The 18,932-nt window shown below is 42.0% G+C and overlaps 1 protein-coding gene across 1 annotated transcript in view; it reads right to left on the reverse strand.

Annotated features, from left to right (window-relative positions):
* The window catches only part of LOC308109118 (carbohydrate sulfotransferase 11-like), a 43,066-nt gene extending 41,039 nt beyond the window's left edge, over positions 1-2,027 (reverse strand). Inside the window, exon 1 of the mRNA XM_080462493.1 lies at positions 1,682-2,027. Within this exon, the coding sequence (XP_080318619.1) occupies positions 1,682-1,772 (91 nt within the window). The 5' untranslated portion in view covers positions 1,773-2,027. The remainder of the gene's footprint in view (positions 1-1,681) is intronic.
* Between the last annotated feature and the right edge of the window lie 16,905 nt (positions 2,028-18,932).

Raw genomic sequence — 18,932 nt, forward strand, 5'->3', positions numbered from 1 at the left:
TGGGGGCGGAAATATCGTTACCTACGAGGCGGAAGAGATGCTGAACCAGCATTCTGAAATCTACAGCAAACACGGAGCCCCGGAGTGGCTATAGAGAAAATAATAATGATAACGCATGGGAACGAGTTAATAAGTCGCTCCCTCAAGTTAATAATACGAGGGAACGAGATCATTTAATCCGCCATTGCGGCGAGGTGGCTCTCGAACTGTTGTGCTCCAGCGTTGTCACACAAAGTCAGCTGCGTTGGATATAGAATTTAGAAGCAGTTTTTCATTGTCGTTTTTCTCGCACTTTTCATGGTAACATCATTGTAACTAACTTCACTTTCAGGTCTTGTATGGCATTATGACCGCAGGCTGAGGTCTGCATGAGGAGGCGTTGCGCTCCGCCATGAGACGCCCCACTATTATTTTCTAACCCACAGAACTTCTTTATAATGAAGCAATACTTTTGGTTCATCAGTAACCAAAAGTAACTTTAATTAGCATGCATTTACACACGCCCCTGGCTAGCTCAGTTGGTAGAGCATGAGACTCACAATCTCAAGGTAGAGGGTTCATGTCCCACGCTGGGCACCACCTTCCTGAGGGCTCACCACCTGCAGGAAAGGTTCTTAATTGGTGCAACGTGATCTGGGTGACGGTGCTCAGACTGTCACCCCTGGAAACGGATAAGCGGGAGAAAATGGATGGATGGATGGTGTTACACGCAGGATAGGTGATTAAAGCTGCGTTCTATCATTCTACACCTCCATTCCTCTCCGATGTTGAAGCATTTTATTCAGACACATCAGAAATAAAGTGAAAGGAGCAGACATTCACTATGTATGTACACATTCATGCGTTTTGGGTTTTTTTCTCTCAATGTCCACTCCGGACGAAAGCAAGTCTGACGTGAAAAAACACCAATAGAGATACGAAGAGACTCAATGTTTTCTGGCTCTTTGGTGCATCTGAGGTTCAGGCCAAACTAGATGGAGCGACCCGGACTAAACCAATCAATACAGTCCATCTCCTGGTTCCTGTATGAGCAATCAGTGACATACAATGTTTTGCAGTGACGTGGCTCTCACTTGGTTCCGTTAACGGTGAAAAAAGAACCGGTTCTTTGGCGGTGCTCATTTAAGAACTGGCCCTGGCCAGACAAATTCTTTAACACACTGACAACTCTCACTTTGGACAGACAGATTGAAATAGAGACAGACTCTCCATACCATTGACAAATAGTTTTGCTACAATAATGCCTCCATATAAGCACTACTACATAACAGATTTGAGTTTTACAAATTTACAGCTGGACTACATGAAAGTTTAAAAGGAAAAAAACGTTTATAAGAAATGCAAGGGTACATTTTGGCTCTAGGAAACTATAGTGGGCCATCAAAGTCTCTCATATAATTGTTGTTATTTATACAAATACACACCTGCACTGCCTGGGAGTTGAAGTTGTAATTCAAAGACGGCCACATTGTGGTTGGTTAGGAAGAAATGTTGGCTCCTTAAATCCATGGAAATGAATCGAAATGAGCGTCTTTTGTAAAGGCGCATGTAAAGGACTGAGACAAAGGTTCCTTGTGTGGCTGATCTGGACTGAATGATATGAGAAGCTTCCAGAGGTGTGCGAACACAGAGCAGCATATCAAACAGGATCATTGGATGTGATCGATTGGTTTCTGCTCACCGGGCTTCAGGCTGTTGACATAGAATATGACCATGACGAAGCCTCCGAGGCTGAGGGCGAAAACCATCCGGATCACTTTGGGTTTCCTCATGCTGGCAACGAGCCGAGGGACGAGCCGTGGAAGCGGCGCCTGCGTCTACTTGATCACCGACAGGAGCATCGATCCAGCGCGCTGACCCTCGCTGCCGCTCCCCGCCCTCGACATCCTCGCTTGTCCTTCTGGCCGGGCGACGGACGGACAAGAGGAGATAAGCGAACTCAGGGCTGCAGAGCCTCGCCGCTGCTCACACACTCTCTCTCTCTCTCTCTCTCTCTCTCTCTCTCTCTCTCTCTCTCTCTCTCTCTCTCTCTCTCTCTCACACACACTTCGTTCGGGTCTCCTCCCAGGGAGCGCGTGGCCGGGGTGCGTGTGTGTGTGTGTGTGTGTGGAGGCGGGGGGTTGATTAACCCCTTCCTCTCCGGGCTGAACAAGGGGCGGGGCTTAGTGGTTTACCAGCCCTGCTGAATGGTCTCACGAGGTGTCATTCATAAGCGCGAGACATCAATTAAGCCGCATCACAAGGAAATATAAATCAAATCATAACCCATTAAAACGTCTCTAATTCTACCTTCTGTAGTCTTCTTTCAGTTCTCAATTTCAACCTTCACTCCACTAATTTCTATTCTTCCATGTTTATTGTACATATTGATTTTACATTTTTACTTGATTTACTTGTAATTTTCTATTATTTCATTATATTCTATTCCGTGTGGAGCAACACTGTGAAGAATTTGCTTCTGGGATTAATAAACGAATTGATTGATGTATTGTATGCAGTGTTTTCGTTTACGAGAATGAGTTTCAGTCTTTAAAACTTTCAAAATGTCTAAAGAAACTCTGGGAAAGAAAATGGACGTCCTTGCCTAAAGGTCTGCAGAGACACCTAGCACCCTGGGCAGAGGATACCATCCAGCTCATAACTGAGCACCGGGCCATTTAGCGGAAATGACATAGAGGTAGTAATACAATCCGATCTCAAGTGGTTAGCCCGAAACACATGATACGGACAAGTATAAACAGTCTGCGTGAGGACTCGACATGTGATTGGATCAGCTGAAATGCTTGTTAACTCCAGGTCTGAAGGGGCTCAGCGTAAGTTCTATCCTGCCTTGTAATGCAGGTTTCTGCCACAAGGTGGTGTGAATATGTTCTAATAGTGAGTCTTTCTCCTGCAGAAACTGAGCAGGAAAGCAGTGTAGCTACTTGAACTTTCAAAAGTACAAAAAAACCCACCTATTTATTTCTTTAAATGAACACATTTTTAAATAATAGGACAAAACTTCACACTGTAGTTGCAGATCTTGTTCCTTGAGAACAGAGAGTGTTTTCCCCCGTTTCCTCGATGACAGTTTTCAAAAAGTTGTGTTTTCAGGCAGGGGTTCTCAATTCCGGGCCTCGAGGGCCGCTGTCCTGCACGTTTTTGCTGTCTCCCAGCTTCAGCACACCTCGATCTGATGTTGATGTCATCGTCTAGCTTGTAAAAAAGCCAAGTAATGAGCCCCTTATTGGATTCAGCTGTGTTGCAACTGGGAGAAACCTAAAACATGCAGGACACTGGCCCTCGAGGCCCGGAATTGAGAACCCCTGGAATAAGGGGTACACAGAGACAGAGTAATCTTTGGCCTGCTTGCCATTTATTCTTCAACACAGAAGAGCTCCACACATACAGCCTTGTGAGTGGTTAGAACGAGTACCATACTTAACCTAAAGGCTTCACCACACTGTGCGATTTTAAAAATCTTTAGTCGTCATAGCCTCTCAGTGTGCAAGAGCTGAATGTAAATAATCATATCTGCAGACTGTACGAACACACACTGAATCGCAGTCGGTGGGTGGGTGCAGGGCTAATAATCGCGTATTGCATAATCACCATGACTGATCGCGTCTGAAATGGTCACATGAACGGAGCCTCAGCATTGTGGCATTTATGTGTTTGGAAAGAAATCCCCAAAACAGAGAAGGAGGAGAATATGGGCACGGTCGTGACTCAGAGAGAATTGACAACCCAGAGTTGCAGCGGGAGCTTGAATTATGTACTTGTTAGCATCTTTTAGCATCTACTATCATTTTTACATTAGTATCTACTGTAGTGCTCTTTGATTTTCCAACGAAACACACTCCGTGTAAACAAAACTGTTTGCTTTGTGCAGGCTGCAGGTCTCAGCAGCTGCTACGATCGCACCAAATATCTGACACTATCTAGTATTGATCACAGGCTTAAAGCACCAACTCGGCCATCCAATAAACCTTGCCCACGGCGCGAAGTTACAGCCACCGATTAAACCACGGCCATTTTACTAACGATTCTCCCGCAATCCAATCTTTCACCTCCTACAGCCAAAATTTACATTGTATTTGAGCCTTAACGTGTCCAGATTATTGTGGTGCATGCAACGCTCTCATTCGGTACAAGGAGCGCTGCTGTCGTGTGAACTTACAACTAAAATGCTAAGAAAGTTTTCCGCTTTCACTTGAAAATGTTTATCCTCTGTATGATGGTTCCCTCTGAGGTTTGTAGACACTGAAGCATCTCTGCAGCTAATAAACATGAATAAGACGTCCTGCAGAGGGCTTTCTGCACTCTGACCTCCCCCCTGCATTCCTCAGATGTGCCTGGTCATCTCTCCGGGAGCAGTCGGGCCGGATTAGCCGACACACGCTGATCAAACTGCAGCCTGATAGCGAGGCGGTGTGACGTCTGTCTGTGTTTACTCATCCGGGAGGGGGGTGATGGTCAGCAAGTCAGTCTGTGTACGACTCCCTCCAATCAGCTGGGTGGTGTGCAGCAGAGACAGAGCGAGGTCAAAGGTCGCAAGAAGTTGGGTTCAAACTGAGAGGTGCCCGTTCGAATCAGGTCAGGTGATTAACATGGTGATGATTCACCTGTCACTTAGAGAGACCAGAGACATGCAGAAAGACGACAAAAGACACATAAATAAATTAAAGCTGCAAGCAGCGTTGAAAAGGTCCTGTGAATGTGTTGCATGTGAGGTTTTGTGGAGGTTTCCCCACTTTCTGTTACCAGCAGGTGGTGCTGTGCCTGATCGATATAACCGTCTTCATGCTGTGGTCGGGTGTGGACGTTAATGGTCTAATGCAACGTGTAAAGTTTCAGCCCAATGGTTGTCTCTTGACAGTCATCAGATCTGGTCTCTCATGCTACCCGTATGCTAAGTGTGTATGCTAATGATACGCTAATGTTAGAACTAAGTTAATTTGCGTGTATGCAAATGATAACATGTATGCTAATGAGCGTATATGCTAATGTAAGTCCATGTGCTAATTAGTGTGTGTGCTAATGCAGATGTGTTTTGCCCAATGGTTGTTGCTGTCTTTTGACTGTGATCAGATGTGGAATCTCAAGCAACGTGTGAAGTTAGAGCTAGATCCAAGCATGTACACCCCACTTCCTGTTTTCAGCAGGTGGCTGGCTCATGGTCATAATTGTTGTATGGTTGTGATGATGGCCGGACTCTGATGCAGCATATCAAGTTTGAGGTCAATCTGATCATGTTCAGTGTATTTACATTGCACTTCCTGTTCCATGGCGTTCTGGACCATTGCCACACCTTCAACTGGCGTTACGACCGAGAGTCATCATGCGGTTGTGATCAGGGCTGGACTCTGATTCAATGTGTCAAATTTCAGGCTGATCTGACCACGTTTCGCCGATTTGCCCTGCACTTCTTGTTTGATGGTGGTCACGGTCACGCCCTCAAACTTTTGCGAGAGATTTTGATAACTTTTGCTCTTCAACTCCTTTTCCATCAAAAGAGCTCGAGTAGAAGAAGATTAGAGTTTCCCCCTGGGACGAGTTCGCTCTGGAAAATTTTTAAATTTGGGAAAAAATTCATCAAAATCTGTCATTTTCTTCCAAATATTCGACTTTCTGTTGAGTTTGAAGTCTTGGCCTGTTACATATGTGTGTTGATTTTGGTAGCTCTTGGTGAAACGAGATTCTGGGGCTACCTTACTCCAATTTTGCAGGTGGCGGCGTTTAGCCATTTCAGCAAGTCACATATGTAGCGCCCCCAAATTATCAACATTTTCGCCAGACCTAACGACTGTAGAAAGTTCCACAAAAAGTTATGTATTTCAGGCCCTCAAAAAAGCATCCGTTCGGGCTGGCAAATAACCTGTGAACTGCCGGTGCTCGGACCCTAATCATCTCCAATGGCAAGCTTCAGTCATTGTAGAATTTTATCTTCCTGATACAGAAAAAGAAGATCTAATCAGGACAATTTGATGATTTGAAAGATTCGATCTTAGATAAAAACACTTTTCCTGGAGTGTTTCTTGCTCATTTCAGAGTTTGTATTTTTACTGGAAGCAGCACAATGACTGACTGCCCTACCTGGTGGTACACAGTGGTACTGCATGAGATGAGTGGCCGTTTCTAGACTTTACAGCTGTCATTTTCTCTCATTTTAGATAATAAATATTATATTCTGTCAATTTTTTTGATGTTTCCTTGTCATGATCGATTCCTCACCTCTATTGGATGGATGATGTGAAAGACTGCAAAAGGCTGCAGAGTGAGTCCAGACTGACAAAAACAGACGTACAGAACTGCAAATTTAACATAAATAATCACAAGAATGGGGCACAATAGCCTTAAATCAAAGGAAAAGCATGATAAATTAAGAAAGATATGAAGAGAGAGTAAAAACTAAGGACTTTAGTGGACAACTTACTTTGCTGTGTGAAGCAGGAGGAGGAGGAGGAAGAGGAGGCAGAAGGAGGAGGAAGAAGAGGAGGACAGTAGTTTAACTGTAACATTGTGTCCCAAGTGAAGCGTCCTAATCAATACCAGACTGAAGCAACATTGTGTCTTTATGGAGCCTCATTAGAACTGGTTTCATTCAGTTTAATTCATTTTGTTTGTTTTGTTTCCTTCACAGAAAAGATCTTGCGACACTTTATCTACACGTGAGGCTGTAATACGGATCACATCAGATCACATAAGAGGACTCTGTAATGATCTGCAGGGTTTTCTCAAGGTCTGCAGGCATTGATGGGATGCTGCTGCCCTCTAGAGGACAATGACTGTAAGCAGCAGAGAAAAGTTTAAACTGAAAGAAAGTAAACAGTTTAAGAGTTATATTGTGGAGAAACACTTAGACGAGTAAGCCCACTGTGGATTTAGTCGACTAAAACTCTCGACTAAATTAGACTAAGACTAAAAAGGTTTCAGATGACTAAACTAAGACTAAAAGTAAATGGCATGTTATTAAAAAGACTAAGACTAAAACTAAATCAGAATTTGTTGTCAAAATTAACACTGAAAGAAACACCAATATAAACAAAATGTATATATGCCTAAATGTAAACAAAAAACACAAACAATGTCAAAGACAGACAGACTGAAGCAATCAGCCAAAAACACTAATATGAACAAAAATACAAACAAGTGGATTCATTCCTGGAAGCCAGGGACTAAACAACATTAGAAGAATATTAAATATATCGAGTACAAAATACAATCCTCAGACCTTGATGCACAGAGGGCCTTCTATGGGGTGAAATGGAGCTTTTTATACCAGACGCTATCAGCTTCTGGGTTTCCCTACAATTTTATATCAATAAGACAGAACAATCAAATACTGGGATTAAAAGATGAAGCAGGAGTGGAACACATAATATCAGCATTTGCAGAAGATTTTTTAATACTTTTGAATGATCCAGCCCACTGAGAGAATCTCAGAGTATATGGAAATATTTCAGGATATCTGACTAATGAATACAAATCAATTGCTATGATGATCTCAGGTAAATGTCCAGCAGAGCGAAAAGAAAAGGTTATGTTTAAGGCCCGTTTACACGACAACGAATTCTAATGTATCCGCAAATCTTTCTTCACTTTTGGGGGGTCCGTTTACACGGCACCAGTGTGCGGATGCACTGTATCAGCAAAGTTTTTAATCTGGCTCTCAAGGTGGAGAGATTCTTTCCCGGCGCAAATCCCTCCTGCGGAGACTGCTGGAGGCTACAGAGCCTGTTACTGCGCATGCACATCTCTCCCCCTCCCTCCTGCTCATTCAGTTGTAAACAAACATGGAAGACCTGTAGTGGTACGACCCGCGGTCCATATTCTAGTTTTATCGTCCAGATCAGTAGTTTAATAGTTGAGACACTCCCCTGATAGCATCCGATGTGTCATCTGTCCATGCGGATGTCAGGTTCTCTCCATTTTCTTCACGTTTATAGTGTGCACACGTCTGTGTAGTTTCATTACTAAATCAAGCAACAGCGCCCTCCAGTGGTGCGGCATACTAACTACATCGTTGTCTCTGTGTCCGCTGCTGCAGTGTAAACACGCTCCTTTTTTTTTTTTGCAGATTAGGTGTTGTCACGTGAAACGTTGTCGTGTAAACAGGGCCTAAATGAACTGAGAAAGGGTTTGGATACCTGGGTATTATTATTACTCCAGAGGGCTGTACTACGACGCTGGATTTTCTCTTATCCAGATAACTTCATGGATTTACCCTGGCTTTTTCGTACTACGACATTCATTCACTTCTCACCAGGATAAATCACCCCGGTAACTTACACTATATGTCTAACCTGCCCCGGAGCAGGATATGTTCTCAATAAGTGGTCAGAGCTCCGCCTCCTGACCAATCTGGTCTCTTAAAAAATGACCCGCCCATTCTTAAATGATGGTGATTGGTGAGCGGGTTCAGCACTGAGCTGCAGCAAAGCAGAAATGAGAAATTAATTCAGAGCGATCTTTTTGACATGATAAAATAAATGCTGGTCACTGAGGCTTTGAAGGATGTTTTTGTTCTTGACTTGTTCACCAGGGTTAATCTGTAATAATGAGGTTAATGATCATACCTGACAGAACTGCAGAAACATGAATTTATGGAACGTATAACTACTCGTGTCGTTGCAGTGTTGAATTAATATTCCAACACAAACTCCGCCCCTTTCATGTGAACCAGTGAGTTGATAACCTGCTTCGTAGTAACGGTGATCAGGATCGCGCGTGTCTGGATAAGTTAACCCAGGAAACAGATAGATAGCGTGGATATGTTTAGCATTGTTCGTAAAAGGCCTTTTATGTCTCACAGCTATATGAGGCAAACTATAGAAAACTGATAAAGGAAATTAAAAAAGATCTGGATAGATGGTCGATTTTACCCTGGTCTCTCATTGGGAGGGTTGAAACATTGAGAATGAATGTCCTGTCAAGACTGTTGTTTCTTTTCCAGTCATTTCCAGTTAAAATCCATGCCTGCACCTTTAAAAGACTGGACAAAAATTGGCAACATTTCTATGGTAAAACAAAAAGGCTATAAATAAATACAAATCACTGTTAGCCCCTCAAAATAAAGGAGGGCTAAATTTACCAGCTCTCAGGAACTATTATTGGGCAGCCAAACTTAGAACTTAATATTATGGATAAAGATACGACATGGGTAGAAATGGAGCAAAGGGCCTGTCCTAATGTGCCATTGGAATCAGTACCATTTCTAACCAGGTCAATGCGAAAGAAGCTGTTGGAAATTTGGAAATGAATTGATTATAGAAACAATAAAAATATCGTCAACAATCCAAAAGAAATTAAAGTTGCAAGCAGCCTTGATTGGGACCTTGCACTCTGGACTCCGGCCCAATCATGGCCTCTGGCCCCTTTGAACAATGATCAAATATACATTTTGAAGGTTTTAACAAAAAAGGACTTTTATTTCGAAAAAATGTGGGGGGCTTTTATTTTGAAAGCCAACTAAAGTCTAATGTAGCTCCTGGCATATAGGCCACCACCTAACCCCAACCCTAACCCTAATTGTTCTGGTTTCCAGAGATAAGGATCGACTATAGTGGGCGTGGATGGTGGGGTGGTGTTTAGATAAAGCAAAGCAAGTCACTTTCAGATAGATTTGGTCCTGTAATCCTAATCCTAGGGTGGGGTCAAAAATGGGCGGGCCCCGGCGATTTAGCTATCAATCCGTAAACCTAGCCCCTCCTTTAGGCCACCCCCCCAAATATCACCTCAATTGAACAAACTTTGTTAGCATGCTAGACTAGTACCTGTTATCTACCTGAAAATCACACAGGTTACTCCCCAGGTGTCCCTGACTTGGAATCAGGTCTTATCTCACATGCTAAGCTAACTAGCCTAGCATTAGCATTAAAAAGCATGTAAAAGCATTATCTTACTATCTTACTAAGATATCTTAATTCTGAAGTGGCTGCAAATTTTAGACAACTTTTGCCTGCGTCCTGTGATTTTATTGAAAATGATTTTAATAGTAAACTGATCACAAGCCTAAATTCAGTGGCCCCACTAAAAACAAAAATCATTAAAAACAAACTTCTGCCTCTGTGGAGAAACAAGGAAACTAAAAGACTAAAGAGGCAATGCAGGAGTGCAGAAAGGAAATGGAGGGAAACTAGATGAACATCATCAAATCGTCTGAGAGCAACTCAAAATCTACAATAGTAGAGTCAAACAATCAAGAACTACAAATTTTTCTAAACTTATTCCAGATAATAAAAACAATCCCAGATTTCTCTTTTCCACCAATGACCTTTTAATTAATACAGATTTTAATATCCTCCAGGATTTTAACAGACGTTTTAAGTGAGGACTTTGCAGACCACTTCAGGAGTAAAATTGATGCTATAAGAACTGTTTGTTTATCTCAACAAATTACTTTGAAGGCTTCTGAATCATGGTCTTTACCAGAGGAGACACTAGAGAGTTTTGCCCTTGTTGACGCCGAGAGACTTTCCCCCAAGTTTCTCCCTAGTTAACCCCACAACCTGCCTTTTAGACCCGAGCCCCACACCGTTTTTTAAAACACTCTCTGGGTTCTTTGAGTTTGAGATTCTTAACATCATGAATTACTCTCTATAGATGGGTCTTTTCCCTGCTGCTTTTGAAACGGCGGTGGTGAATCCCGTTCTGAAGAGGAGTCATTTCGACCCGGACACTTTGATAACTACCGACCAGTATCCAACTTACCATTTTTAAGCAAAATTTCAGAAAAACTGGTTTTAATCCTATTAAAGGACTTTTTAAATAGAATCGATATCTTAGACAGAAATCAGTCTGGTTTTAGGATGAACCACGGTACCGAGACAGTCTTAGTAAAGACTGTTAATGACATTAGGTGTAATATGGACACTCAGATCTAGTAGAACCAGGACGGAAAGCTTCTTAGCCCTGTAAATCACCACATTTTGTTAAATAGACTTCAAGCCCTGGTGGGACTCTCCAGCACTGTTCTTAACTGGTTTACCTCCTATCTCTCTGATCGTCGATTTTATGTAAGTATACTTGTTCCTCAAGAACCCATAAAATCAAGTGTGGAGTTCCCCAAGGTTCAATTTTAGGTGCAACACTTTTTAATATTTATATGTTGCCGCTTGGGGATGTCATCAGGAGACATGGCATCAGCTTTCACAGCTATGCTGATGATACACAGTTGTACATTGCCATGTCTCCTGATGACACAGGCCCTTTTTAATTGTATTTTAGATTTAAAGTCATGGATGGCAGAGAACTTCCTCCAGCTCAACAAGGACAAAACTGAGGTTTTAGTTAAACGTCCTGAAGATCAGAGAGAGAGGCTTTTACAATCACTGCAGGACTGGAAAACTGTGCAGTGTGTTAAAAATCTGGGTGTTCTCTGAGCTGGATTTGATTCCCCATATTAAGAATGTAACAAAAACAGGATTTTATCTCTTAAAGAACATAGCCAGAGTTTTCTGGCTATTTCTCTCTCTGGCCAGTAGTAGGTGCTAATGCATGCTTTTATCTCCATCCATCCATCCATTTTCTCCCACTTATCCATTTCCAGGGGTGGCAGTCTGAGCACTGTCACCCAGATCACATTGGACAGATTAAGAATCTTCCTCTGGGTGGTGAGCCCACAGGAAGGTGGCGCTCAGCGTGGGACATGAACCCACTACCTTAAGACTGCATGTCTCATGCGCTACCAACTGAGCTAGCCAGGGACACTTTCATCTCCAGTGGCTTAGATTATTGCAATGCCCTGCTCTCTTGTCTTCCCCAGAAAACTATCAGCAGCCTTCAGCTGCTCCAGCATTCAGCAGCACGAGTGCTGACGAAGACCAGAAGACAGGACCACATTACACCTGTTTTAAAGTCACTACCTGCCTGGTTGTTTTCAGGATTGATTTTAAGGTTTTAGTTTTAGTTTTTAAATGTCTTAAATGTCTTGGGCCTTCTTATCTTTCCAACCTACTTTTACAACATGAGCCCTCTGGTCCTCTGGCGCCGGCCTGTTAAGGGTTCCTAGTGTCAGGACCAGGACCTATGGTGAGGCCTTGTTCTGTCACAATGGCCCACGTTTGTGGAACAGCCTGCAGGGGGGGGACTCGGGGCTGCAGAGACTGTTGGTGTTTTTAAAAGCAGGCTCAAAACCCACATCTATAATTTAGCTTTTAATTAGTTGATTATTTTACTTACTTTTTATTTTTACTTTTATTTTATTTCATTTATCAATTCATTTAATAAGCTCCTATTTATTTTTAATTAGTTGATTTTTACACCCCCCCCCCCCCCCCCCCCCCAGCTATCTCAGTTGGTAGAGCCTGAGACTCAGTCTCAAGGTAGTGGGTTCATGTCCCACGCTGGGTGCCACCTTCTCAGGGACTCACCACCTGCAGGAAACGGTTCTTAATTGGTGCAATGTGATCTGGGTGACAGTGCTCAGACTGCCACCCAGAAAGCTGCTGAGAGCCTCCAAGGCATCTCAGACAGCATTAATCAGCTGTCTGAGATGGCCAAGCAGAAGGTGACGAAGGCAGATGTACAGCCAACCAAAGAGGCTTTCACCTGGATGGTGTGTAAAGGGATGTAGAAGATATGTAGCTTAAGTATCCTTCTGTGAACTTGGTTTGCAGTGCCTCTAATAAACTGTTCAAATGTGATTTTTCTGATTGACGATTTTTTTATCTCAAACCTTGCAGCTATCATGGTGGAGCCCACATTCGCCAAGTGCTGCAGCTCACTGGTGGGCTGTGGAGCCTGTGTGAGGCAGTGGCTCCTCACTGCAGACCACTACTTAAAGGGGACATATCATGCTAAATCCACTTTTTTAGCCCTTAAATGCATTTTGTTGTATATTTAGAGTGTTTAGAAGTACAGAAAAGTTCAAAGTAGTCTCTTCAGGTGCTCCGTTGATATCTTTATATTCTGTTTTGGTCATATTTTGCGATCGGTTTCGATTTTTCTATTCTCTATTACGTTTTTTGAACAATGACGTCACAGTATTCTCAGCGGAACTGCCAAATTAGGACATCGACATTTCGAGCAATCCGCCATTTTTGTTTCTCGCTGCGATTTTGTAGTCCAACCGAAGTTACGAGAGGATAAGTCGAAATGTTCGGTTGTTGGATGTAGTAACCCACAAGCTTCGTTACACCGTCTCCCAGCATCAGAACCTTTTCGAAGTGCCTGGTTGAGTTTTATTTTTCACAGAAATGTACCCACATCTGTGGGTAAGGTCATTTTTGTGTGCGCGAATCACTTTAAGGACGACTGCTTCAGCAACCTCCGCCAGTATAAAGAAGGATTTGCCGAAAGACTTCGTCTGATTGAGCGGTCAGTTCCTTCTATCTATGGAGACGACGAACAGAGCACTTCGGTAAGCTGTATATAACGCTAAAAAGTGTGATGATAAGACGTCCCTGTCATTGTTTTGTTAGCATTAGCAGTTGCACCGTCTTCATATGTTAGCGCTGTGTGCTCGTTTTAGATTATAATGTAACTTCTGTGTTAAATAGTCGTTGTAATACAGGCAGTATTGTAGTAGTGGGCATGGATGGAGAAGTTAGTGTAAATATAGTAACACACCATTGCGTTACATCCATATGAAGACGTTGTTCTGTAGGTGCATCATCGTCATTTTCATCTCGCTCCGCCGGGTCCGACTCTGGCTCCAACATGTATGGCTGGATGGACAAATCTTCCGTTGTTGACATTTTGTAAATAATGTGTGAATATAAAGTTTGTGCGCCGCTAGATAATTGTATCTGTTCTATCAAACTACAAAGATGGCCGAACAGGGTGACGTTGAACCGAGTGTCACCTCTGCAACCTGGAGAGGAGGAGGGGTATGAAGTGTCTCATTTGCATTTGAAGAGACCGCCCCAAAACGAGTTGCTCTCAGAAGCACATCAGAAAAGGGGTTGAAAAGGGGCCTGTGGAGCTCTAATAATGAGGAATTCAGACCCAAGCATTGCAGTTTCGCGTTGTATAGACCACAACTGTATGATTTATATGTAAAAAGGAAGGATTTAAAAGCATGATATGTCTCCTTTAAAGTGCAGAAGCCCCGACTTCAACAGCAGCATCCATGCCGTGAAGGGTCTGGATGCTGCTATGGAGTTCATGAAATTCATTTGATTATGTATTTTTGAAAGTTAAATATTTATTGTGTAGTTTTTTCCTGCTGTTGCAGTCGATTTTGATGTTCTTTATGTATATTTTCCTGCTGTTGCAATCAATTTTGATGTTTATTATGTAGTTTATCCTGCTGTTGCACATTGTTAAATTTTGACTTATCTTTACATGCACTTTGATCCTGCTGTTGCAGTTTACTGTTGAACCAATCAACAATAAATGAATGTTTTTTGAAATAGTATGGAAAAAATTCATATTTATTTCATATCCCAGGCATTGGTTAAATATGTTGACAAATTCTCTCGTTGACAATGGATATTTAGTTCAAATCGGGTGTTGCCCTTTTTACTTAGTTTTTTTATTCACTGCTGAATAAGGTGTTGCAGAGCCTCCAGGAAGGGCGTAGGATTGTCATTGGCAATGCCATCAAACAGAGGATTGATGTCCCCACAAGCCTCTGAAAATCGTCTTCCAGCCTGTTGTCTCACCTCATCGGTCATGAAAGGTTCGACTCTAAAGCCTGAGACCCTGGTCAGGGATAAACCTTTCTCTGCATCCTACCAGTCTGCTGCTACAGAGGCACAAGGCAGCAGGTTCTCTGGAAACCTGCCGATATCAAATCGAAAACCGAAAACCGCATGGTTTCCGGTTTTTCGTTCTCCGACATCAAAACGAAAATCGAATGTCTGGAAGGTAAACGGACCGCTTACTTTATTTACACTGTTTTCAGCCCCCCTTGTCCAGGGCTATTTCACCTGCCTGAACCCTCCTGCCCGGCGCACCTATCATCATTTCTGGGGATGACAGTGTATTACTTGCGCTTCCTTCCCCAATACTCTGACAATACTGCACCGCTGCGTGCCCTTCTGAAGCAAGATGCACCCTAGACTTGGTCTCCTGCATGCTCTGCCACAGTCCGCTGGCTTAAATCTCAACTAACCTCCCCACCTGTACTTGCTCACTACTAAGCTGTACTATTCGCTTCAAGGGCACTTACTCCAACTGAGCAGAAGTACTCTGTAGGGATAAAGAGAGGCGCTGGCCTGTGTCTGAACCTATAATCTCTGGATTGATTGATTAATTCATGTTTACAGGCACTATGAAGCACTTGTTCTGTTGCTGTTTTGTTTGTTTTGTGATAATATCTTCAAGTCATTTGTTTGTTTCGGTTTATTTTAATTCAATCTAATTTGTTTATTTACTGTGTTTTTGTTGTTAAAGAAGTGTTTAATAAAAAGACAAGTATTCAGGAAGATATTTGGAACCTAAAGTATTAAAAACAACCTCAAAAAGATAAATTATCTCAAAATTATTTGAAACAATAAAATTGTAAAAAAAAAAAAAAAAAACAACACACAAAACCATGCGAATTAACAAAAACACTGATCAGATGATCAGAAAGATGCAAATGAGGACAATGTCATGGAAATATTTTTTAAAAAATCAACTGAAAAGAAATCCTAAATTACAGCACAAAATTATTGAAAATAAGACCCAAGTAAATGAATCAATAAATCAATAAAACCAGAACAGAATACAACAAAACTATTGAAAAGAGCAACAAAAAGACTAAAAAGAGGAATAAAAGACACAAATTAATTTAAATGAACATTTGAAATTTTAAAAATTCACAAAATTACTACAAATAGAACAAAGTTGTTTATTTCAAACAAGATTTCACAGATATTTTGAACTCCATCAAAAAGCAACAAAACTATGAGAACATAGAAGAAAAAGACTTAAAAAAATGATGAACAAACATTAATCTCTGGCAGAGGCACAGAATGAACATAATTACATGAACAAATAAACATTTGGCCCACCCAGACCCCCCCAATAAAGCAAAACTGCACATTTCAGAGTGACCTTTTATTGTGGCCACCCTACGGCACACCTGTGCAATATTCATGCTGTCTAATCAGAACCTTGATATGCCACACCTGTAAGGTTGGATGGATTATCTCGGCAAAGGTGAAGTGCTCACGAACACAGATTTAGACAAATCTGTCAACAACATTTGAGAGAAATAGGCCTTTTGCATACATAGAAAAAGTCTTCGATCTTTGAGTTCAGCTCATGAAAAATGGGAGCAAAAACAAGAGTGTTGCGTTTATATTTTTGTTCAGTATATGTGAAGCACTTTGTGCTACAACCTTATATGGGAAGTGCTACATAAATAAAGTTTGATAAAGTTTGATTTAAATAACCACCTGAAACTGTAAAAACAAACACAACTGCAAAGAGAAAAACAGGAAGGAAAACAGCAGGATTTCACCGAAATGAAAAAACATCAAGAGGGAACTTAATCAACAATATAGAGCAGGCATTCGGTAGAGCACAGACCTTCCCCAACGCCACATTTGTCTGCGGAACAGAGTTAGCATTGCTAGCATGTTAGTCGTTAGCTCATATCAATGCTAACTAGCCTGTCAGGCAGTCAGTGTCAGTGCCAGAGATTCTTTCTGCTGGTGCGGTGAGGAACTCCATCATTCAGTGATTGTTCTGTTGGGGATCTCTAGTAATTCCCTACTGTAGCACCGACAATATGCACCCACCGCATCGCGCACATAACAGTCATGTAACACATAACATAATGGAAAAGCTCCGCTGTTTAGAATATTATTATGTTACACAATATGTATTCTGACACTCATATTTTGATAATTGTAATTGTTTATGTTTCTAAGTTGATTTATTTGCAATTCAGGTGCAATACTCTATCTGCCCAAAAGATGTTGCTGTTGACTTGGTCACTTTACTTATCTAACGTCTTCTTTAAGATTGACTTTGTTTGTGGTAGTGCCACCTACTGACCACCACCTGTAAGCAGCAGGTTAAAAACGCCATTTTGAGAACAGCACTGGAGGAGTTTACGTCAAAATTGCTCCTCTCTATACACCTTCCTTATGTTGACCTTGACCAGACATAATCTGTAAGTAACAAATGTTGTTTTGTAAATTATTATTTGCTGTAAATGTATGTTTATGTATTTTCTGCATAAATCGTTTTTCTGTGTGAGCCAGCTATGCTTATTTTAATCTGTCCTCATTGTGTTACGCACTAGTACCTCATGTGTATTAAGTTACACATTCTTCTATTTGTTTTGTACATATATTCAAATACTGATGTATATTCTGTATCTGTTTTGCAGTTTTACAAGTTTAAGAAATGGTCTTTGGACATAAAATCACCCTGCGCCCTCTGTCGTTTCTGGGGCCATTTCTATTGTGTTAAGCTCGCTGTCTAAGTTGAGTTTGGAGGAAACACTTAAAGGCCGATTCATACTCCATAAGAACAAGAAGAAAGTTCGGCAGTGCGAGGTGCTGCCGAATAACATGACGTCAATGACAAAATTTGTTTTGGCTGTGCCAACCGCCATGGCCAAACTATGTAGGTGCCGCACTGCCAAAACGTCTGCACTGCCGTGTGCTGCGCATGCGTGTTCCAATTTGCAAATAACTATCAGTCATATTTTAATCATATTTAGCTTGTAACATCGCGATTGTGTGAGCGCAGCAGCTCGTTAAGATGTCGGAGCGCAGGCTTACGTGATGCACCTGAAGGCATCACGAACAGCTGTCAGCTCCTGTAGTCAAAACCGGACCAACATTGTGCTCAGCGAAATGCATTTCTGAAAGCACTGGAGGCGAGAAATAAGCTGTGCAGTTAAAAAGTTAAAACACAGACTTGTGGCTGATGTGAGGGGGCGTGGTCTGCTGTGAGGGGGCGTGGCCTGTGAGTTCGACAGCTTCTTATCGGAGTATTAACAGTCCTGCTGAAAAAGCTTTCTTTTGGCAGCTGGCTGACGTCACTGCTGAATTTTCTTCTTGTTCTTATTGGTTCAAACATGGAGGATGCAGGGGCTGATACCATCACTGATGGCAGAAGAATACGGAAGATATTTAGTAAAAGTGAAATATGTGAAAGTTTTACAAGCCTGCCACTTAAACACACCACTGAATGTAAACTTTAACACAAGTATTTCACTGAGGGAGCCACATCAGCAGCAGTAAGCAAAACACAAGTTTAATTTTGGCCTCACACACAAAGACCACTGAAGGCCCCTCCATGGCTCTGACTGCAGAAAGGTCACAAAGAGTGAGAATAAATGAGGTTCTGTCTCACCCACCGTTCTCCTCCACAGGTTCTTCTCAAGGATGTGTGTTGTCACCTCTTTTATTTATCCTTTACACAAACATGTGGGAGCAGACATGACAACAGAACTATCATCAAGTATGCAGATGACTGTGTTATTGTCAGCCTCCTCAGAGAGGACGAAAGCATTCACGGCCCAGTCACTGGTGAGTTTGTACAGCGGTGTGAAGAGTCCCACCTTCAACTGAACAGATCAAAAACAAAAGAGAGGGTCATTGATTTTAGAAAGCAACAAGATAGGCACACAATCACTTTAATTAAAGGCCAGAAATTACAGCAAGTGCAATCAGATAATACCTGGGGACCATTATTGATGATAAACTCAACTATGAGGAAAATTGCAAGTCGGTCTGTAAAAATGGCCACCAGTGTCTCCACTGCCTCAGGAAACTTGCCTTTTTCCAAATTGAGCGAACAATCCTGAGTCTTTTTTATCGGTCTTTTATTGAGTGTGTTTTATCTTTTTGCTTGGTGGCCTGGTTCGGTCAGACTTCTTTAAAAGAGAGAAACTCACTGAACCAAATAGTAAAATGGTCCAGTCGACTTATTGGTGAGTCCCAGTCTTTTCCAGCCTCCCTGTTTACTAACAGGTACAGAGGAGCTTCAGCAATCCTTAACAGTGACTCCCATCTTTTAAGAGGCGAATTCCAGCTCCTCCCCTCTGGACGAAGGTTCCT

The sequence above is a fragment of the Lipophrys pholis genome, assembly GCF_963383615.2.
Source record: "Lipophrys pholis genome assembly, chromosome: 4".
Lineage (NCBI taxonomy): Eukaryota > Metazoa > Chordata > Actinopteri > Blenniiformes > Blenniidae > Lipophrys > Lipophrys pholis.